The sequence below is a fragment of the Saccopteryx bilineata genome, chromosome 9 (assembly GCF_036850765.1).
Source record: "Saccopteryx bilineata isolate mSacBil1 chromosome 9, mSacBil1_pri_phased_curated, whole genome shotgun sequence".
Classification (NCBI taxonomy): Eukaryota; Metazoa; Chordata; class Mammalia; order Chiroptera; family Emballonuridae; genus Saccopteryx; species Saccopteryx bilineata.
Window position 1 is genome coordinate 73,911,001 of NC_089498.1, and position 23,827 is coordinate 73,934,827.

At 51.3% G+C, this 23,827-nt stretch overlaps 1 protein-coding gene across 2 annotated transcripts in view; it reads left to right on the forward strand.

Annotated features, from left to right (window-relative positions):
• The window catches only part of LOC136312775 (cadherin-23-like), a 355,498-nt gene that overhangs the window by 224,581 nt on the left and 107,090 nt on the right, over window positions 1–23,827 (forward strand). For both annotated transcript variants that reach the window (XM_066242625.1, XM_066242624.1), the window contains exons 10-11: window positions 14,446–14,558; window positions 16,119–16,307. In XM_066242625.1, the coding sequence (XP_066098722.1) occupies window positions 14,446–14,558; window positions 16,119–16,307 (302 nt within the window). The remainder of the gene's footprint in view (window positions 1–14,445; window positions 14,559–16,118; window positions 16,308–23,827) is intronic.

The window sequence follows — 23,827 nt, forward strand, 5'->3', positions numbered from 1 at the left end:
CCTGCCGACCACCCTCTCCAACTTGGCAGTCTCTGTCAACAGGAACTGAGCCCGGTGGGGCCGGCTCCTTCCTAAAGCTCACACCCGGCCACAGTAATTAAAGCCATAAGTCATCTTTCAACAGGGGAGCTGCAGGCTCTGGCTGCTACAGCTGGCATTGCTTGGGGCTTAGTGCTGGGAGGAAGAGTGGGCACATCTGGTCAGAGGTAGGGGGGTCTGAAAATCAAAGATTGCCCTCCGTTCTGATTTCACTGGGTGGTGCTTGGGCTCAGAGGCTCTACTCATGCCAGGGGCAGTGCCAGGAGCTTCTGCCAGAGACAGAGGGCTCACTTCCTCTTTCCCATGGGTACTGAAAGTCAAGCTTGCAAATCACCCCCAAAAGATGCTATCTGTCTCCAGCAGGATTCTTTGCTCCCCTTCCAGAAGTATCTATTCACAGGGCTTGGAGTGGGGTGCCATAGGGTGCCCATCCTTTTGGCTATGCTGGGGAGCTTCTCAGAGAAACTGCCCTCCTGCCAAGATAGGAAGGATCTGCAGCCCAGGCCAGTCCTTGTGGTGGAAAAGGACCCCAGGCCACATAGCCTGAGGTGGCCCAGTGGGAAGGACAGTGAACTTTGACCTGTGGCCTCTCTTTAAATAAAAAGTAGCCAGAGGCTTTGAAAATATTTCAGTTGCTGATCCTCCTCCCAGGCCAAACAGGCAAGGACTTCTCTCTTTCTCCTGCTCTTGCTTGCTCAGCAGAAGTCCCTGCTGTGTGAGCCAAGGGGACAGGAACGTCCTGGGACACCCCTCCCTGTCTGGCTGTGCTCACTCATCAAGCATTCTGAACGCCCACTTGGTTTGGGGCACTGGGCCAGGGCCTAGGACATAATGTGACATCTGGGACTAATGCTTGAACTGGGAGGATGTGGACATTCTGGAGGCCAAGCTGTCAGGATGAAATGACCACCCATGCCACCCACCCCACACCACACACACCCCTGTCCAGGACCCCTGGGCTTCATCAGATAGGCAGGGCCAGGGTCACTGGCAAATGTGAGAGATTATTCAGAAAAGTACAGAAACTGATATAATACCACCTATTATGTGTTCACCCTCCCAATAACATTTGTTGACATTTCACCATATTTCCTTCTAATCTTTCTTGCTCTTCTTTCCATTCTTGTTTAAGAATTGAAGCTACAGATGTTGTCATAGGCACTTCTTTCATTTCCAGTGACCTCCGATGCTTGGTCTCTGAGGACTGAGTAGAAAGGGCTAAAGCCTCTAACCCTAACGTGGCTTCACAGATGGGGTCTGCGACTTGAATGTGGTCTGTGGTGTTTTAGGTGACATTAACATGTATGATAATGACAGGTTTCAGGCATTTCAGAAATACTTATAAGAGATGTAGATAGTATTTAAGAATGAACTGGAATTTGCTCTAACGACTCCGGAACAAAGTTGGGGGTGAGTTTAAAAGAAAAGGACTGGCAAAGTGTTGACGATTGTTGAATCTGGGTACCTGGGACTTCATTGTACTCGTCTCTACATTTGTTATGTATGAAATTTTACATAGTAAAACTTTAGTTTGTGTGGTCCCCAAAGTTGGACCCACCACTGGTCTGGGATCTGCATCTGACTGTGGCTTGGAGGGGCAGCCGGACTTGAGGCTGTCTGTCTGGTGCCAGCTCTGCCTCGAACTTGCTGTGTGATGTTGGCCAAGTTACTCCCCATCCCTGAACCTCAAGTCTCCAGGGGAGAAAACGTTTGAGCTCCATGGGCGCTAAGCACCTTCCGCTTTTCATCTCGGTTACCAGACATCTGGCTTGCGTGCTCAGAGCAGCTCTTCTTATACCTTCAGTTTCCTCTGTGGGTTTCTCATGCCCCCTTTGCAGAAAGGCTTCTGTGCCAGATATGTTGGAAAGACACATCATCACAACATCCCTGTCCTTGTGCAAATCACAGTGCACATTATCTTATTGAGGGCTCTGACAAGTCCTGTAGTTAAGAGACCTGTTCAGTGTTTCCTAAATTTATTTGACCACAGAGTTTTTTAAAGTTGGCCCTTCCTTTACCCCATGCATCAGAGTTCTGGGGGACCCCCTGGGAAACCCTGACCTTCCTGTTTTCAGTTTTGGGGTTCCTGCCCCATAGGACAAATTTGCCATCTTTTGTGGTGAACATGAGATGATTCTGACTCATTTTCAGTGGAACAGAAGACGTTTTTGTTGTTGTTTTCCACATAGTCCAGTGGGTTTTGTGCTTAACTAAATCTGTAGTTTTGTCCCTCCGTCATTGCCTCCCTGACCAGAAACATCTGCTTTGATGTTGCACTCTGAGTCACCGACCAGATGTCAGAAAACCCTGCAACATCAGGAAACTGGGCTGGGCACAATCTGGGACTTTCCTGGTGGGGCCTTCAAGAAGCAATGTTTCTAGGGAGGAGTAGGAGAAAGAACACTGGCTTTGACACCTAAGGCTGTATGTTCAAATTTCAGCTCAACTGCTTACCAGCTATGTGACTTAGAACAAATTATTTTGCCTCACCTCAGTTTACTCACCAATGAGGTAATTGTAAGAATTAAGCAGCATGGTGTCTTGAGTATCGAGTTTCCCTCCTTCTCCAAAAGATTTTATAATAACTAGTATTTATTGAGCACCTACTATGTGCTGAACTAAAAAGGTGCATTGCCTGCTTTCATCTTCACATCAGCTCTACAAGGTAAGTAGTATCCCTTCCCTTTTACAGCTGAGGAAATGAAAGCCCAGAGAAGGTAGGTAACTTGCTCACAATCACTCAGCTTATAGGAGTGGTGCTGAGATTTTAGCCCAGGTTCTAACCACTACGACATCTGCCTCTTTCAAAAAGAACAGAACCAGATGAAGATGTGTTGATTTGTGGAAGCTCAGGAACTACCTGCCTGACCAGTGATTCTTAGTCCTGGGTGTGACCTAGATGGCATGATGCCAGGCCCTTGGCTGGGCACTCACAAATAACCATGGAATCCTAAGACTGAGAGTCCATGAAGATGTTTAGGTTCCCTGAAGCCCCAGCCCCCCAATTCCTTCCCTCAGGGCCCCGTCTGGGACTCCCGCACCTCCCTTCTTATCTGCTTCAGCCAGGGCATCTAGCTCTGGTTTTGGCTATTTTATATACTGGGGTTTTATGTAAGATTTCTTCTGATGAGAGGATTTTCTACTAAAACAAAGACATTTGAAAACCACTGCCATAGAAAAGCCCCCTCTGCTCTCAAACAGGGAAGGACCCCGAGGCACGGCCGCGCTGAGGCTGGTTTGCAGTCCCCAGGGAGCCTTCAAGGTCAGTCATCTGGGCCAGTTCTGCTAGCTGGTGGCCAGTTTCTATGAAGATAACTGTGTCTGAGGCTGGCTCCCTGAACCTCGTCCGACCACATCTATTTCTGGGCTGCAGAGCCCTGACGGAGCACAATTTGGTTCATAAATTACCCAGCTCAAGGTGTGTGTGATGGGCTCTCCTTCACAGATTTGAAAGTCATTCGCTCCGGAACTGGCAGCACTTGGGGCAGAAGGGTATGGGCAGCTTTGGACTGTTGGGACCAGCACTCCCAGAGGGAGAGTGGCAGGGGAGATGGGGAGGACTTGGGGAATTAGGGAGCACTACTTTGTGCCAGTCCTGCACTCATTGTCTTGTTGAATCCTTCCGACAACCCTAGGAGGCAACTTCTATTATTATCATCCCTGTTTGGCAGGCGAGAAAACTGAGACTCAGCACTGGCCAGTTGGCTCAGCACTAGAGCATCGGCCCAGCATGTGGAAGTCCCAGGTTCAATTCCCAGTCAGGGCACACACTTTAAGCGACCACCTACTTCTCCACCCCTTCCCCTTTTCTCTTTCTTTCCCCATCCCCGCCTCTCACAGCCATGGTTCAATCAAGCAAGTTGGCCCCAGGCGCTGAGGATAGCACTAAGGTCTGTCCTCAGGAGCTAAAATAGCTCGGTTGCCTAGCAATGAAGCAACGGCCCCAGATGGGCAGAGCATCACCCCCTAGTGGGCTTGCCAGTTGGATCCAAGTCAGGGAGCATACCGGAGTCTGTCTCCCTGCCTCCCCCCCTCTCACTTAATAATAATAAAAAAAAAAAGGAAAGAAAACCGAGACTCAGGGAGGTGAAGCCACTGGCCTAAAGTCACATGGCTACAAGTAGTCAAGCTAGAATTCGAACTTAGGGCTCTGTGATGCCGAAGTTTCTCCCACATGATCATGATGATGGCAAGACAAGGGACAGGAAAAATGCCCTCTCCAGGAAGCAGTTGTGCTCTGGGAAATGGGAAGGAAGGAAGGGTTCTGGGGTAACAAGCCTTGCCTTCCCACAGCTCTCACTGTACAACCACAACTCGCATCTCAGCCCACCTGCCCACGCTGCCACAGTCTTCTTCATCAAACATGATCCAGCATCAAGGGCCCTGTGAGCAGGACAGGTGTTCTCACTGACAATAAGGAAACTGAGGCGCTGAGAGGCCCACAAGTGTGAATCCCATCTCCTGACTTCAGGTTGGGTGCTTTATGAATTCTTCAATCATCTTCTTTACACGTGTCTCTTGTTCTTTCCCTGGGTGACCAGTCTCCCCACTCAGATGCCTCCCTGAGGACATTGCTCATGTCCCCCCACCTATGCCTGGCACAGAGAGGCCCGGGGTAGGTGGTTGCTGGTGCCCAGTCCAGCACAAGTGCTGGAGGAGGGGTGACACCCCGCAGGGTGACAGACAGGACATACCCTCATTTTGTGCTTCCTTCTCCTTGGGCGTCTGATCACTGAACTCCTTGTTTTCTTAAGTGTCTCCCTTCCTCCTTCCCCCCTCACACTCTCCTTCCAGGACAAGGCCTTTCAGATCATTGAATAGCAAACGCATCTTGTTTGAGGGCTGAGATGGCTTTATCGGAGCCCATAAATCTTCCAGAGCCCTGACTCTCTCTTAAGTGCCAAGCCTTAAATGAGTTATGTGGGCCAGGCCCAGCAGCGGGCAGAACAGGTGGCCCTCTAGGGAACATGGCATACCTCGACTCCCACCTTGGCCCAAGCAGGGGCTTCAGTTGAGGGTGGACAAGGGTATTCTGGGTCCACGTGCCCCAGGCCCTGGAGTTAACCAGGATCCAGGCAAGTTAGCAAATGGGTCCCTGAGGGACCCACAGCCCTCTGCTTTCCTTCTCCTCACCTTGCTTACAGGCTCTGGAGTCGGTCAGCTTGGCCTTCAGTCCTGGTTCTGCCACTTACCAGCATTGAACTATAAGCAAATCACTTACTTTCTGTGCCTCTGATTTGTCACTTGTAACATGAGAATAACAATAATAATGGGAATAATAGAGATGCAGGTGAGGATGCTCTGCAGATGGCGTTGCCATGAAGAGCAACTGACAAATGCACGGCAAGAGCTTAGAGCCGGGCCTGACTCATAGCACACAGTGGGCTCACAGGCAGTGGCCCTTGCGATTGCCCCTATGCCCACTGCTGTCACTCAGTCCATGTCCCCATCGCCATGAGCTGCCCTCAGCAGGGCTGGGCACCATTTTGGCACGGGTCCTCTTTCTTCATCTAGACTCAATGCCCCTTGGGAGCAGAGACCTCGTCTTACACTACTCAGCCTCTCCAGCACCTTCCAAACTCCTCTTCAAGCAAATCCCTTTCTTTATTCCGGCTGATGTAGCAGTGACCAAGGAGGAAAGGTCCCTGTCCTTGGGGAAATTAACTTCAGCAAATTGTCATTAGTAATAATGGTAACCCTGTAGAGGAAGAATTACTCATTGAAGTGAATTCATTTCCCAACCAGTCTGTATCTAGCTCCAATTTAGAAAACATAGACACATATAATCAAACCTTGGGAATTTGTTTGTGGTAAAATATATATAACAAAAAATTTACCATTTAACATGTATACTTCAGTGGCATTAGCTGCAGTCACAATGTTGTACAACCATAACCACCAACTAGTTCTAGAACTTGAGGGATTATTCTTTAAGGGAACTTGTATTAACTTTTTAAAAAAGAAATAATTAAGTCAAATGGGAAAAGTTGAAATGACTCTAGGATAATGGTTCCCAACCAAGTGCGATTTTGTCCCCTGACCCAGGGAACGTTTGGCAATATCTGAAGATGTTTTTGGTTGACACGGCTGGGTAAAGGGGTGTCCTGGTACCTAATGGCTAGAGGTTAGGGATGCTGCTCACACCCTACAGTGCCCAGAGCAGTCTCCCACTGCGGAGGTCAGTCCAGCCCAGGTGTCAGGAGTGCTGAGGCTGAGAACCCCACTCTAGCGTCACCACTCAGAGACAGTCTTTAATATGTTGTTAACATTTCATTCCTCATTCTATGCTGGGCATTCAGGCATGGGCAAAAGCAGGTTTACTGCTGTGGGTATGCAAAACACAGGGTTTATTCTGGTATTATCATTTATTAATTGTTGCATTATTTTCCATACCAACAACTGCAAACCTACTTTAGCCCACCCCTGTATTTGTAAACAACAAAAAATGTGTCTTTTGTGACTCCTTTTAAAATGTCTTAAACATCTGTCTTTTCAAGTCACAAACTTCTCTTCTGCAACATTATATCTAGTGGCTGGCCAAACTTCATATTATAACTTACTTAACCAATCCCCTCTTGTTGGACATTTAGCTTGCTCCTAATGTTCCTTCTTAAACAGCACTGTGTTGAGCATCCTAGTAGGTCCATTTGTGGGCACAGCCATGATTATTCCCTTGGGAGAAATCTCCCCAGTTGCAGAGTAAAGGTTTTTCAGGACTTGGGGAAATTCTGCTCTGAGCCGTAGCCCCTGGCAATGCCTTGCTGATCCCCATTACACTGTCCTCAGGAGACCAGAGACTGCCTGCCTAAGGCTCCCTGTTTGCAGGAAGCCAGGTATGGCTGTTTGTGAGGGGCATGGCTTGGCCCTTAACAACCCTAACATAATAAGCTTTACTATCCTTGGCTACTCAGGTTAATATTTTATAAACTAGAGCCAGTTATTAGCAAATTAATCAGAGTCCAGTATGTGGTCTTGTTAGGCGAGGTAATTGTTTGTTGGTTTAAGTGAGCTTGATGGAAACCGTCATTCTGTGAAATGCCAGCCAGATGAGCAGACCCCAGTGTGCAGCTACCTGAAGGACTCAAGGTTGTCTCCCCTGACTGGACAGCAATCACGGTAACTACCTGAGCTGTGCTCAGCTCGAGCAAACATCACCGTGGTACACTGGGATGTCTGATAGCCCCAACTGGAATTGCTAACTGGCTGAACCCACTCATGACCCTGGCACAGTGTGACATAAATCACCCAGTGCCATTCTGCCCTGTAGACTTTTACACAGCCTCAGAATGGCCCCCAAGACATCCTGCTTCAACCCATTCGTTCATTCAAGAGCCATTTGTTAAGCACCTACTTGAGGGAACCCATCCCGCCCCACGGAGGCTCACATTCCAGTGGTGGTGACAACAATGAGCAAACACAGGAACAGATGGAAAGAGAGGTTCAGAAACTCGAAGTGCTTTGAAGGAAGGAAAACAGAACAATGGAGTAGAGAGTGACGGGGTGACAGTGAAACAGCGAGGTTGTTAGGGAGGGCTCCTCTGTGGAGTTGACATTTGAGCTGAGATCTGAATGCAAAGGAGGCACCAGCAAAGATCAGCAGGAAGAGGCTCCAGGTGGCTTCAGGAAAAGCTTGGGGGAGGGGTGGACCTAACCCCCCACCGCGAGGGTCCAACGTGGGGAAACACACACTCTCAGCCTATGTCCCCCGCCCCCCACTGAAAGCTAAGGTAACCCACACCGCTGGCTACCATATGTTGATCACAAAGCTGTTGAATGCAGCCCAGCCCAGGTGCCACCCAGGATGCTGGCCCCTTTTGTCAGCAGGCAGCTAAGTAACAATTTTTAATTCATAAGCTATCTTCCAAAGCCTGTATCTCAGACTGACTCCCAATTTCCATTAAGTGGTAATGCAGTTCTATACAGACACAATTCTGTGGTCCCACTGGATGGTAGCTTGGGCTGCACAAGCACTGCCTAATGGGCTCCCCCTGGCGGTGGGGAAAGGAACATCCCAGGGCCTTGGGAAGGACATGAATTCTTTAGCTTGGTGAGAGCTGAGTAGAAGTCCTTGCTCACTCCTCACAGCCTGGGTGACCTAGTGCCAGTCATTCTCTGTGCCTTAGTTTCCTCATCTGGGAAATGGAGGCAATAGGATCTATCTCCTGGCAGTTTTGTGAAAATTGAAAAAGATATGCGTGCAAGACACTGTGCCAGGCACAATACACATTGGCTGTTGGTGGGAGAGCCTCTCATGACTCATTCTGGAAGAGATGGGCCACAGTTGGGACTCACCTGGTCTGATTCCTCTCCTACTCAGAAAGCAGGCACAACAGGGAAGGAAGGAATTGGGGCCAAAATATGCACGACTGCGCCAGGCATCACAATAGGTTGCTACAATCGGGATCACGCCTGAGCCTCCCCCCGCCCGCCGAGGTGGGAGCTGTTATGCACACTGTACAGCTGAGGAATGGGGCTCAACGGAATCCGAGGTTTGGAAGGGTCTCACAGCTCTCAAGCGGCAGAGCTGTTGTTGGCACCTCAATCTTTTTCCAATATGTGAGTTTATGCACAGGCAGTGGTGCTCGCTTGGGTGTTGATGTGATAGGTAGACTCCAGGGGGAGGCCATGACTAAGAGAGAGACCACTGGAGGGAGGGAAGGGAGTATGAAGCCACATCTGCTCACTTCCCTGGGGAGGGCCTCTGACCCGGGACCTGAGAGGGCCAAGCAAGGGGTCAGGGTGCCGCCGGTCAAGTCACCCAGCCTCCTGCCTCCATTCAGGGTTTGCATTTGAGTGGATGAAGGCTGAGGCCCAGAACTCCTACTAGATCATGAGTTCTTTGTGAGCACTGCTTTCTTCTTCTGTCTCCCCCACAGCCCCAGCACAGGGCCAGGCCCAAAGGATGTCTGTGTGTGCTCATGGACCCTTCCTAACCGCTGTAGAGGGGAAGCAAAAGCAGAACACCCAACAAATATATCATGAGCATTGTTGTGGGTGCCACAGAGCAGGGAAGCAGGAGGCCCCAGCCCTCCTCCTCAATGACGCATTGGGTCCCTGGGCATGGAAACAAGGGCAGCCCCTCAGCACGGGGCAGTTCTGAGAGCGCCAGCCCTGTGCTGGGCTCGAAGGAGTGAAAGATGGCACAGCTTCCATGATTGGCTTCCAGAGGCTGGCAACATTGGAGGTAGATCTTGAGGATGGGAGGGCCGAGGTGGGAGCCCTTGGTTTTCCTTTAACTCTGAGGGTAGAGAGAGCAGTCGCTGTTAGTCCAGCAGAGCAGGCAACACAATTGAAAGTCATCAGCCTGTGTTCTCACACGCACCATCAGCCACTCACTAAACTGCTTTTCACTGAGACCCAGCTCCTCTGTGGGTCAAGATGCTGCTGGCGAGATAACAAGGGGACAAGATGTAGGACTGATGAGATTTGGCAGGGGCCAGGAGGAGGGGGGCCTGGGAAGGGGAGAGCTGCAGCCTCAGGAGGAGGAGGAGGTGGGAGGGTGAGCCCCATGGTCCAAAGAAAGAGCTGCCTCCCTGTTCATAAGCCTGACCATTATCTGCCTGCATCCCCTGTCCAGGTCTGTCTCCCACTGCTCCCCTCTGCCCGGACCATCTATCTGTGTGTATAACACAAAAGCCCTTTGCTCGGCTCTGCGGCGCCCTCTAGCCATCACTCTGCCTTTTCCTGTTCTTTACACCAAACTCCGGGCAGCAGCTCCTGCACCCACTGTCCCCACTTCTGTTCCCCACCACCCTCCGACCTCAGTCTGACCTAGCTACTATATTTTAATAAATAGGATAAAGAAGATTATGACTTCCCCTCTGCAACCTTTATGCTTTTGCAGACTTGCGTCTCATTCTTTCTTGCAAATCTAAAGAGCACCGACGCCTAAAGCTTCTAGTGGAGGTGGCTGCCCCCCCCCCCCCAAGAGAACCAGCAGGAAGAATAACCTGCTTCTTCTCTTGTGTGAATGCCTTAAGCCATCAGCCCCCAGAAGCCTCAGGACACTCAGGGTGCAGCCCTGTTCCATCCCAGAGCCCCTCACTGCCAAGTATATTCATATACCCAGGACAGCACCTGTCGTTCCAGGGGAAGCAGCTGCCCTCCTGCTCAGCAGTGGGGGCTGAGCAGGTGAAAGGCGCCCCTGGTGAGCCTCCCTCAGTCCTCTCTCTGCCTCCTGTCCCCGTGGGACTTAGGTAAAGAATGTCAGGAGACCAGAGGGCTGACATGGTGGTATCAGCTTCTAGGGCAGCAGAGAAACGTGTGTGTGTGTAGCTGCCCAGCTCAACACCCCACAGGGAAGAGAGAATAGTAAGGAGGGAAGGATAAGGAAAGGGAGCAAGGAAGTGTGACCACCGTGAGTGATACAAGAAGCAGAGGCCAGAGCCCCGGGTGCAGTGCTCTGTGGACCTGAAGGTTTTGTACTCGGCCTTGACCTCAGAGCTGCCAGCTTGTACACATGGCCCTTGGTTGTGAGGCTGTCCTGGTAAGAAGATGGGGTTGACTTAGTGTTCCTGCTGAGCAGATAGCTCTATGCACAGGCTTCTTGGGGGGGGGGGGGTGTAGAGGAGGTGAACCACAGTGTTGAGAGTTTCCTATGTGCCAGATACTGTATTAACTCATTTAATCCTCACAGCAACACGGTAACTATTAGTAACTATTGTTACCCCCATTTTACAGACAGGGAAACCGAGGCCCAGATGTGTTAGATAATGTGACCAAGGTCACACAACTAGCAAGTAGAAGAGCCATGATCTGAACCCCTTCAGCTTGCTTCTAGAGGGCATAATCTTGACCACCTCTCTACTCCACTGTGTTGCTCTTGGGAGCTTTAGCTCAGCAAGTATTTATACATTCAATAGTGTAATTATATCATGAATGATGATCTTTACCGTGAGGCTGAAGACATGAAACTTGCCTGCTTTTCTCTACTGGTTCTCTAGCACCTTGCACACAGTAGGTGCTCATTATGAACACAAATGGAGTAAGCTAATCAGTCAGTCTTTAAGACCTACCCTTGCCCCCTGCCCCTGCCCCAGCCAGCATCCTAGTGAGTGCTGATGTTGCCATGGTGACAGTAGGAACATCAGGGAGCCTGTGTCTTACTCTGGTGGTCTTGTCAGTTCTCTGGGTGTAACCCTTCTGGCTGTTGGTCCTGGGAGTTAGTTATTTGGCAGGAGTTTGGGAGGTGAATTCCACACAGAGAGATGTATAAAAAAGAAGTGTGTGTGTGCGCACATGTGCATGTTTGTGTGCGTGTGTATGTGTGTGTGTTAAGGGAGGGTCCCCATGTTTGAATGTGTACCAGTTGGGGGATATTTGCCTGCAGGTTTGTTGGAGAAGGTGTCTGGTTTGGAGGAGGAGATGTTTTATATCCTGGGAACAGACTCTGGGCTTGGGATGGGCAGTGTGGTCACCTGTGGCGTGAAGGTGCTGGGTGGGCTGTCCCAGCTGACTGTGCCAGGGTAGACAACCCTGTTTTCCGAACTGAAAACCAAGCACATTGTTCACCAAGGTCTTCTGGTTTGTGAATGATTTATAGGGAAAATCTTGCAAAGATAAAAATTGAATCACATTCAGTTAAACATTTGATAAGTTCCTTTATTGGGAAGAATAAATTTACATGAAAATCTGGAATGATGGGGTGCTGGAGGTGGGAGGTGGGGGGGAGTCCCTGCCTGTGTGTGTGCGGGAGGGGGCTGGGCAGCAGCAGACCCTGAGGTCTTGCCTCAGGGCAGCCCCTCAGCCCAGCATTTAGGGGCTGAGAGGAGCCAGCCCCCCGGAGGGCCCTGCGATGTGTGTGCTTCATCCCTGCTCAGCACTGATCATCTTGTAACATGAATGCGGGGTCGAGGGCTGCACTCCCCACTGGAATGTGTCGCTGAGACATTGTAGGGGCAGTGTGTTGGCTGGCTTAGCTAATGATGGGCAGATAAAGCATGCACCCTCTTGTTTCCCAGCAGCAGAATGCCTAGCGAAAGAAACTCCCTTGTAGTCACTTGCGAATAAGCCTCCTTGCAGCCCTGTCCTCCTCGCTACACAAACAGCAGGAAGGGACCCAGGTCTTTCCATGGCCACAGGAGGAAGCTTTAGGCAAGGGGGAGGCTGGAGTCACATCCCCTCCCTGGCCTGGCCCCAGGTCAGAGTCCCCAAAGCCCACAGTTTGAGAGTGACTAGACCCTACTGGGCTCTGCAGCCATCAGCTGCCCTCCCCACAGTGGTGGGCTGGGAGGACCAGTGGGAGCAGGTCTCCAGCCAGCAAGCAGGAAAACGCGGGCTGCCTTGTTGACCAGTACAGGGTTAGCCAAGAGCAGCCCCTGTCCCAAAGTCTGAAGTTAGAAGAGGAAATTGTCTGCCCTCTACTTTTTCTCTGTTTAATCTGGGTGGTAATACAATCCCCTACTGTGTGCAAATCCCTTTAGAGCTGGGGAAAGGGAGGAACACAGAGATACAGCAGCTTCCACGGTGACCCCAGTGTCTGCCTGTGAGTGTTGAAGGCCTGGTGTTATTCCCTCCTGTGGAATCAGTATCTGTCTGCTCCCCTTCCCAGTTCTGCCTGCCCTCCAGGACCCAGCTCAGCACTTACTGAGTACTTATTTGGTGCCATGAGCTGTTCCAAGCTGGCATATATACATATTTTTTCCACTTTCACTTAATTCTCATAGCCCTACGAGGTAGCTCCATTACCATCCCCATTGTATAGGTAAGGAAACCAAGGCACAGAGGGGTTAGGTAAGATGCCCAAGGTAACACAGCTGGACAGCGGTGTAGGCAATCAATGCTGCCTCTTCCATGAAGTTTTCCTTGTGTGAACAGCCTCACTCTGTGATGAACTGAGAGATGCTGATTCTTGTTAGTGTCAAAGCTCTCTTGCCAGGCTGCAAGTGCTTTAGAATCAAAATCCCTGGCCCTCCACAATGCCAAGCACAGGGCCCAGCCCTAGGTGAGTGTGCCAGGGGATTGCTGACTGTGTGAATGAATGGCAGTGAGTGAGTGTGTGGATGAGCCAACACAACAGTTAGTGAGGAAGGGAGAGGAGTGGAATTGGGATTTTTCTCAGGTAAACAGGTCAACTCGCAGCCTGGTGGGGAAGGTTCAAGGACAAGTTACAGGGGTCTAGGTGGGCTGGGAGCAGCCATCCTTCAGGAATGTGCTGGCTGCTGGATGTCCAGCACTGGCCAGGGACCTTGAGGAATAGTGTAAAAACCCCATCTCCAGGGAGCTTTTAGGCTGGGTGGGAAGATCACATGAACAGAGAAAGCCACGGAAGAACAAACAAAACGGTGGCTGCTGCTCGTAGGAGAGCAGAGGGCAGAGGGGTGAGCAGGAGAGTAGGGCTGCCTCTGGGGAGGGGCTGGCACTGGGTGGGAGGAGGGGAAAGCAGGCCCGGAGCGGAGGTGGCAGGCACGAGCACGTGGCTTAGGAGTCTGGGGAAGCCGCCGGAGGGCACAGGGTGCTTATGGGGGATTATAAAACGAGGTCAGAACAGGAGAGAGGGGTGGGATGCAGAGGCCTCCATCTGAGCCAGTGTCATTTGTGTATGATTTTTGCTAGTACTCTGAAAACACATTTTAAATTTTAGTTAGTACTTACGTACTTATTCTTAAAATTGAATTATGTTTTAACTTACATTTATCATAAAAAGGAATTTTACATCATTGCTATAAATAGAAAATTGAAATAGAATAGAATGGAATGGAACAGAGTGGAAGGGAACGGAATGGAATATGACCATAAAAAATAAGCACAAAGGAAACAAACAAGGTTACTGCCTTAGTTCATTGGGGCCACTGTGACAAAATAACAGACCGGGTGGCTTGTAAGCACAGAAACTTCTTTCTCACAGTGCTGGGGTCGGGAGTCTGAGAGGAGAGTGCCACCACGGAGTGCCATGGGGTCTCTTTCATAAGATACTCTTCCCATTCACGAAGGCCTCACCTAGCCACCTCCCAAAGGCCCCGACTCCTAGAACCTTTGCTTCAGAGGTGAGAATTTCACTGTATAAATTCTGTGGGGACAAACATTCAGACCATCATCATTACTGAGTCCTAGCTGGGAACTGCACCCTTTGGAGGCTCTGAGCCTGAACCCCACTTTCTGTTTGTTAAAAAGAAAAATAAGCGAGTGTTCAGGAGGTGTTACCAACATGTTAACACCAAACCAAGACTTTCTCCTGGACTCAGCGAGACCTGAAGAAGACTGAACGAGCATGATGTTCTCATTCTGTGATTCAGTGCTGTCTACTGCCCAGCTGTGCTCTCTGGAACTCCTTACATTCCTCCTTGAACCAGTCTCCATGATAAATTATCAACTCATCCTTAGCACCTGGAGAGGAACTGTGGTCCCAGCCCCACCTCCACCTGCCCTGGGCCCCTGTCACACCCAGAATGTGTCTCTCCCTTGCAGGGAATACCAACAGCATCTTTGCCCTGGACTACATCAGTGGAGCGCTGACCTTGAATGGCCTGCTGGACCGGGAGAACCCACTGTATAGCCACGGCTTCATCCTGACAGTGAAGGTGAGAGCTGGGGGACCTCCATCTGGGCGGAGGGGATACCCACGCCGCGGGGCCAGCCTCCAGCAGTGTCCAAGGTGGAGGCGCCCAGGAGGCACGCTGCTTCTGCTCTCTCACCCTGTGCTGATTCCTGGGGCTTGTGCCGAAATGTCTCAGAAGGAGGCCGTGTCAGGGGTCTTGCTGGGCACACAGTAGGTGTTCATCTCATGGGTCTTACTCTTCTCTATAATTCCAAGTTCTCTGCTGTAGCTAGCTGAGATTCTTAAATTTACCCCATTTCTGGGTTTTGTCCCATTTCTAATTCTCACGGCTTCTCTGGGGCTATTACCTTGTTAGGAAATGACAGTGCTGTGGGGTGGGGCGGCAGCTGCAGGGTCCCCACCCCAGAAGGGATAGTAGAGACACAATCCTGTGCCCCTGCCTCCTGTAGCCACCTGCCACTCATGACTAGTTTTAATTAAAATCAATGACTCTCTGAGCCATTCCCAAGGAAACCCATTTGGGGCATGGATCCTGCCTGGGCCACAGGGGGCCTCCCCAGCCTCCACCATCGACTGAGGGGTGGGGGTGGTGTAAAGCCTGAGGAGAGCGGCTGGGAAGGAGGGAGCTGGCTGTCGGTATGGGGGGGACACTGCAGTCCAGCCTGGCTCTTAGCTGCTCTCCTTGACCTTGAGAGGGCCGGGAGCAGGGGTGGGTTAAGCGGCCCCCTTCCCCTCACTGGCTCCTTCCACTCTCCCCAATGTGCCTGTGCGGGTCGCCTGGGAGAGGGCATGCGGACACCGCCTTCCCACCGGCCAGCACCAGTCCAGCGGGCGGGCCCCCGTCTGCCCTTCTTCCTATGGAGCGGCAGCTCCCGAGTCCCACTGCAGCCACCAACTCAGTGTGGGACCCTGAGCTCCGTTGTCTATCTTTATATAAAATGTTAGGGTGAGTTTCCAACCTCAGCTGTGAATCCAAATCCCCAGGGGGAGCTAGTGAAACATACCTAGTCCTGGGCTTCTTGCCCAGAGACACGGGTTCAGAGGTTGGGGTGGGAATGGGTATTTTGGGGCTGGGGGCTCTGATCCAGAGACTAGGCACCCTGGTGTCTGAGTCTTTCTGTCCCTGAGTCTTACCCAGACCCTCACAATGCCTAGCACAGTGCTCAGTCCGTTGCAGATGAATTAAGTCTTGATTACCTACTAGCACAAAAATTCTTGGCCTCAGTTTTGTCGTCTGCCAAATTGCATGAAGACTTTCCTTTGCCCTTGATGAGCCCCAATCTGTCCTGTCCTCCCTACTTCACCATAGGGTCTAATCCTACTGTCGAGTTTGACACCTTCTCTGCCTGTGAGCCCTTCACATGTTGCTAAACCTCTCTGAGCCTCAGTTTTCTCATTGGTAAGTGGGGATAGTAAAATAGGAATGTTAATGATACACTCTTCCTCCTGGGCCTGTAGTGAGGATGAGATGGAATAATTCACATAAAGCGCCATGTCTATCATTGAGAAAGCCCTGGTAAATGATAGCTATTATTGTGATCACGGCCGCCTTCGTCCTGTAATGCTTGTCCTCTATCTGCAGGGCACAGAGCTGAATGATGACCGCACCCCCTCCGACGCCACAGTCACCACGACCTTCAACATCCTAGTTATTGACATCAATGACAATGCCCCAGAGTTCAACAGCTCCGAGTACAGTGTGGCCATCACTGAGCTGGCGCAGGTTGGCTTTGCCCTCCCCCTCTTCATCCAGGTGGTGGACAAGGACGAGGTGAGTCCCTGGAACATACGGGTCGACCCACCACCCTGCCTGGGATGTGCAACCCTGGGGAAATCACCAGGTATCTCAGTACTAGGTCTGCATCTGTAAAACAGAAACAGACACGGCCACATCCCCTCCCCGGCCATGCTCTGAGATAAATAAGGCTGCAGAAAAAGGTCTCTAACTTTTAGATTACCCCCATACCCTGCAAAACATGTTTTAGTATACACTTCTAATATGTATCATTTATTTAGAAGCTGGATACAGGATTGTTCTACTAATCTAGTACGTGCACTATAAAACATACACCAAAAATAGACATTTCTAAAGGTAGAGGCTTGTGTATAAATGATGACCTTGGAAAAAACTCTTATTCCTGCTTTCAGTATAATAATAACCCCTCCTTTTTCTTGTGAAGAGCCTAAGTGCCTTCAAGGGGATCTCAGGGCATAAGGAGACTCCAGAGGGGTCTAGGATGCCTGTATCCCTTTGCTGAAGGGCCTGCCTGGCCGAGGCCAGTCTTAAAAAGAAGGGACACAGGCCTCAAGTGAGTAAGAGGTCAAGAGGGACAGGAGGGAGGAGGCTCCAGGGCCAGGCTGCAGCCCCCATGAGCCCTGGCAGGCCCTGTGTCATCGGCCAGGGGCCGGGCCTGGATGAGATAGGCTTCTATATAGGTGGGACTGGCTCAGCCTATCTCCTCCCCAACCCCTGGTCGTGCCCCACCCCCTCTGCCCATCACAGCCAGTCATCAACAGCAGAGGTCCCCAACCTTTTTTGGGCCACGGACCGGTTTAATGTCAGAAAATATTTTCACTGACTGGCCTTTAGGGTGGGTCAGATAAATGTATCACGTGACCAAGACAAGCGTCAAGAGTGAGTCTTAGATGTAACAGAGGGAATCTGGTCATTTTTTAAAAATAAAACATCGTTCAGACTTAAATATAAATAAAACAGAAATAATGTAAGTTATTTATTCTTTCTCTGCGGACCGGTACCATATGGCCCAGGGACCAGTACCGGTCCGCGGCCGGGGGTTGGGGACCACTGATCAACAGGACTTGGACTTGTCACCACCGTGCCCTGGGCTGCTCTGCTCAGGAGTTCCTTCGGTTTCCCAGCCTGAGGTCCTCCTCTGCAGCACCCTCACTCGGCTCCTGAGCTGACCTGGCCCCAGGCCCTGCTTCCTCCTCGCTCCTCCTGCCCCTCTCCACCCCGGCTGCTCTGCTCAGGAGTTCCCTCGGTTTCCCGGCCTGAGGCCCTCCTCTGCAGCACCCCTCACTCGGCTCCTGAGCTGACCTGGCCCCAGGCCCTGCTTCCTCCTCGCTCCTCCTGCCCCTCTCCACCCCGGCTGCTCTGCTCAGGAGTTCCCTCGGTTTCCCGGCCTGAGGTCCTCCTCTGCAGCACCCCTCACTCGGCTCCTGAGCTGACCTGGCCCCAGGCCCTGCTTCCTCCTCGCTCCTCCTGCCCCTCTCCACCCCGGCTGCTCTGCTCAGGAGTTCCCTCGGTTTCCCGGCCTGAGGCCCTCCTCTGCAGCACCCCTCACTGGGCTCCTGAGCTGACCTGGCCCCAGGCCCTGCTTCCTCCTCGCTCCTCCTGCCCCTCTCCACCCTGGCTGCTCTGCAAACTGCCCACTGGCCCACCCAGGACCCCTTCCTCCCACATCCCTCTTGTCTCCTGGCAGCTTCTCCCGATGAGACATGGTCCTGCACAAGAGCACCAGGCCCCACAGGCAACTTAGTCCCTGTGTGTGTGTGTGTGTGTGTACGTGCACACGTGTGTGTGCGCGTGTGCATGTGCATGCCTCCCTCTCCTGCCAAGACGTTTCAGACCCACCTGTCTGCAATAACTAAAGTATGTACTAAGCACCTACTGTTTACAAGGATCTATATTTGGCCCCTTGAGGGAATCCAAGAAGTATAACCTGTGGTCCCTATCCCAAGGACCCAAGGGTGTTAATGCAAACGCCGTATGAACCTTTTAAACGTATACAAAAATAAGGAAAGGTTAAAAGATGGAGATAAACAGGTTTAAGGATAGCGCAAGAGAACGGAGGCACTGGGTCCAGTGATGCATGAGTGTGGAAGGGGGTTCCCAGCTGAGGGACCAGGAAAGGCTCTCTGGGAAGAGGGGAACCAGGGCTGAACCTTGGGGCACCGATCAGATGGAGAAAAGGAGCGCAGGCTGGCCGGTGGGGTGCAGCACTCCCAGAGAGGGCCGAGGGGAAGCCTGTAATGGAGCCAGGGCAGAGGTGGTGGCTCTTTGTGACTGATGCAGGTTTGTGTCGGGCTGGTGGGAAGGTGCGCTGGGGCACAGCCTTGGAGGGCCTGGAAGGGCTTTGAATGCCAAGCCAATTAATCTGGGTTTGCTTTTGGAGGCAACCCAGAGGAGAGGCAGCTTGTATAGAAGGTCACGGCCTAAGCTCTGGAATATGACGGGGCCTGTATTCAAGTCCTGCCATGCCATTTGCTAGTTCTGTGACCGTAGGTGACTCATTGGCCCTTTCTAAGCCTCTCTTCACTCGTCTATGTAAAAAAAGATATAAAAGGAAAATATATCCATTACTATTGCAGTAATGATTTTAGTACTGAAACAAGTTTATTTCCCACTCGGACTGCTTGTCTGGCCTGGGCGGGCCGGGGGAGCCGCTCTCTGTAGTCATTCGGGTGCACAGTGTAATTCCACTAGTCCCTGCAGCAGGGAGGAGAGAGCTGGAAGGTTAAGCACCAGCTTCTCTGTGCTTCGTTCCAAAGTGGGCCCATCGGCCAGAACTAGCGGTGTGCCCACGTTGCTGCCAAAAGGCTGCAGACTGTGGGAAAGCAGCTATCTGTGTCTGCCGCAGGGGAGACCGACAACGATGGGGAAGGAGGGAGGGATCCCGTGACTTGCACATAGGACCTGGTGCAGTGCCTGCCACACACAGGGGGTAGTCAGAGCGGTCCAGGGAGCATCGCCACCAGCAGGGTCCTGCTCACCAGGACTGGCGGGGGAATTTCAAAGTCACCCTGACCCTTTAGGTTTTATCTCAGGCTCTCTTTGCGGGAAGCCCTGTCTAAAGTGTCTACAGGAATGCTGAGGGGTGTCTGCGTACAGTCTGCCTCTAGTGACTGCTACCCACCCAGGCGCTGGCATCAGCATGCCTGCTGTAGATACGCTATCCGTGCAGCACTGCCAGGGACCCTTCTGCTGTTTTCCCCAGGGAGTTGGCCACTGTCTCTGACAGGAGAGGACTAGCCTCCTCCCCCAGGGCCCCACTACTCTAGGGCACAGTGAGGGGCAGGAGGGAACGACCCCTGAGGAGTGACAGCCCCAAGGCCAGGCTGCCCCACCCTAAGGCTGTTTGGCTCAACCTCCAGCTCCCAATAGAGCTGCACTCAAACCACCCAGATGTGGTCCTGGGCTGCTTTCTAAGTAAGAGGGAAGAATACGTTGCTTTCTAAAGTGCCCTGCTCTTTTTAAATTTCCTTTGTTTTCTCCACTCTCCAAAATTCAAGAAGAAATCGGGTTTGAACGTGTAACTGCTCCCAAGGCCCAGTCGTGGGTGCTGAGGGTCAGGCCCAGGTTCTCGGGCTGGTCTCCAGCCACGTTGCCATCAGGAACAGAAGAGACAGAGCCCCTGGCACTGGAGCACTGCCCGAGTGTCCAGTATCTGGGGAAATACGGAAGACTCAAGAGACATCAGGCAACTTTTGTAAAAGAGATTTTTCTTTTCTTTCTTTTAGCAAGAGAAAGAGAGACAGGAAAGGAGAGAGATGAGAAGCATCAACTTGTAGTTGCGTCACTTTAGGAAAGGAGAGAGATGAGAAGCATCAACTTGTAGTTGCGTCACTTTAGTTGTTCAGTGATTGCTCCTCACATGTACCTTGAATGGGGGCTCCAGCCAAACCAATGACCCCGTGCTCTAGCCAGCGACCTTGGACTCGAGTCAGCAACAGAAAGGGGTCATGTCGACGATCCCATGCTCAAGCCGGCAATCCCGCTGTATGGCCAGTAGTCGCGACCCTCACAACCGGTGCCAGGCAAGTGCAGGTTCAGGTTCCCATTAGATTCGGACAGAAGGTAATGAAAATGCGGAGCCAAAAACTGATGGGCCACTCCTTTATTCTAGCCTCACAACCAGCCAGCAAGTAAAACACACACAAGGCACCAAAACCCACTCACACATTCTCTGGTTCCACAACCAGGAGAATCTTTTCCAGTTTTTCCTAGAATCAAAGGCCCCCCACCAGCTCAGTCACCTCTGGTTCCCCATCTGCACACCTTCTGCCCTCTCTGCACAAACTGGCTTCTCCTTCAGCACCCGGCCATCTTGGCTGCTTCTCCTCAGCACATTTCTTCCTTGCTCTCACTCCGCAAAAACATGGCCTCCTTCTTCTTCCTTCTTCCTCTCCTCTTAAAATTTTTTGGTGTTAAAACCCCTCCTCCAGCACACATTAGCATAACAAAGCCCCTTCCCAAGCAGGAAGGTAATTAGCAGTTTCACCTGGCAGCACCATTCACGTGGGCAGTGGCCATTTTTAATAATAAAAGTGAGCAAAATCAAATAACACAAATTTTACACTTATTTACCCAACACCCGCATTCAAGGAGGTGACCTCAGGGTTTCACACCTGGGACCTCAGTGTCTCAGGTTGATGTTCTATACACTGCATCACCACCGGTCAGGCAAGATTTTTTTTTTAATTGTCATATCTTCCTGTTTCCTTTTTGATGGGAGAATATGTCTGTTGGGATTTGTGAAGGTGACTGTCTGGATTTGCTAAGTGTGGTAGAAAAATGTCTTCATTGAGCAAACTCGGAGGAAGAAAGGGAGCATGAGGAGAAGCGAACTCCCTGTGTCGCTGCTTCTGCAGAACCGGGAGATTCTCCCTTGCACTCACCATGACTGTGAGTTTGCATTACTAGCATGATGACCTACTAATATCTGTCTCATGATTAGACTGAATGAGCCCAAGCAGGGCAGGTCTTCTTTTGCTCACCAGTGTAGCCCAGTACCGCATACCCTGCCTGGCAGTTGGGAGGCACTACAGAAATATGTATTGGTAGAGTTAAAGCATGATTAAAGGGTACAGTCTTCCAAACTGATTGTCAGTCAGCCCTCTTGGGTTGAAGCCCAATTCCCGCCAAGTTTGCATACAAAGGTGACCCCAAAAATCCACTGTGGGGCAGTACGGGGTGCTGATGGAAAACAGAAAGGGAAGGAGGAAGCAGTTTAACCTCTCAGTCAGCACTTTGTAGCCATCATTCCTAATTAGGATGCTAATCTAATTCACAAAGACTAGATGATGTCTCCCATCCTCTCCAGATCTAAGCTGCTACTCAGTTTCTTGATGAATCTCAGCCTCCGCCAGATCATCCAAGACAACAAAGGTGCTTGAGAGAGGCCCTCCCTATCTCCCAAGGACTCCGTCCTCACTGTCAAGTTTCTGGGAGTAATTTCTTCTCATTTTCCTAGCTATACAAAACTCACGGAAGCCAGAGAAGGAAGGGATGGGGTGGGCTGAAACCAACAACAACCCATTTGTACTGTGTGACAGTTGAGATGCAAATAGATGGTTGTAATGCAAATCACAAAGAAACATCTCAAGGCGAAGGCCCCAGGAGTCAGCTTTGGTGTGGGAGCTCATCTCTGAGTTTCAAATTAAAGTATGTGGCAGCTCCATCTCCACCCCGCCCCCATCCCGTGCCTGGCTGCTGGCGGTCTCTTGTCACTTCCTTGGAGGTCTGGGAGCCAGGGGAGGCAGACAGCGCACTTGTTCCATATCCTTACCCATCCCTGCCTGCAACTCGTTCTCTGTGTTTTCTCCACTTAGTTAACTTCCCTCTCCTGATCCTGCCTGTGGCCTTCCCCAGGCCCCCTACAGCTGTTGCAAGGGTTGGAATTTTCTGTGCATTTGTTCCCCAAACCCTCTTCTACTTAGAAGCGAGTGGATTATCTGTGCTCTGCATCCTGCCTCTGAAGGAATGGGGGGAAGGAGGCAGGGAATGTGGGAGACCATTCATGCCTCTGGCTGCTTCACAAATTCCAGGGACAGGCCTGTTTTTAAATACTGCTTTTGCATTATGCACGATTCCTCCCAATCCTGATAGCTACACACTGACAGTCCTCTCACCTGCCTGCCAATCAGAACAAACACCTTTGTGCACATCGAGTCCTCCTTCTCAGGGGTTGGGGGCATTTGATCCTCTTTACCTCTGCTTCATTTCTGACCCACAGCTTCTCAGGATACATTTGCTGTTGTCTTTGAGACGTTTTTTGCAAAGGAATAGGGTTAGAGTGAGGAGTGGGGTGCCAATATTCCCCCTCTACCGCCTGGTTCCGACTGCTTCTGGAAATCGGAATAGTTTCAGGATGGCCTTCAGATTTCATTGTCTTGCCTCCCCCGCCCCACTTCCCTGGCACCTTTCTGAAAGACTGTGTTGAAATTTGCACAGGTTGGGGCAGGGGTTGGGGTTATGCATTCCCTCTACAGACATTATTGTGCACCTCTCTGTGCCAGACACTGGGAGGCAGTACTGAAGTGTGCTCCCTGACCTCCAGGCGCTCTGCGTCATTTCAGTGGGGAAGCAGAGGAGTGGGCAGCAGCAGCATTGCCGCTGGAAATGAATGTCAAGAAGTCAATAAACAGGGTGAGTGAGAGGTTAGGGTAGGGGGCTGTCTCTGACTCAGTGGTACAAGAATGCCTTCCAAGAAGGTACCATTGAGCAGGGGTATAGGGTGTGGAGAGGCAGCCGTGAAGAGCTGCAGAGGGAGAACATTCTCATAGCAGGTGCTCCCCTACAAGGGCAGAGGTCCCTGGAAACTGCTGGCATTTGCAGTGAGCAGAAAAGAGGCTCATGGGGCTGGCTGGGGGGAGCTTCAGGGAGCAGTAGAGGTGAGGCTGCAGTCAGCAGCAGACACCAGACCAGGCTTTGCCAGCCACAGGAAGGGGTTTTTCTGTTACTCTGAGCTCAGGGAGAGCAAGGGAGTTAATATGTTCTGAGTCATCTTTCTTAAGAAGCCATCTGATTGCTGTGTTAGAAATGGACTGTGCAGGGCCAGGGTTGAGAGCAGGAAAAGGGGGTCAAGTCCCCACACAGATGCGGTCCTTTCCAGCATCTAACTTGAGGCTCTTTTGCAGTTGAGCCATTTTCTTTTTAAGGTGTTTGCAAGAAGCCAAGAACCCCAGACCCCTTATCATGAAACCCGAAAAGTCCAATAGGAACTGCCCTCAGAACTCTTCCCAGGAGGACATGGAGTAGCCACCTTGAGTCTTTCCGACAGAGGCTCTCCCAAGTTAAATGGGCCCAAGATTTTGAACTCTGACTGCAGCATGTGCTGCAGACCTACCCCGCCTGCCCTTGGAGGTGGCAGACAGAACACAGAAGCCAGGTCCCACCTCCGTTCAGCTCCTCGCTCTCAGAGTGATTCCAGGCAAGTCCCATCCCCACCCTGTGCTCAGCGTTCACCCTGGAAAACCATGTGTTGGAGCAGTCATTCTTATGACTCCACATCCGAACACTCTTTTGGTCCAAGAGGACCTGGGTGCAGA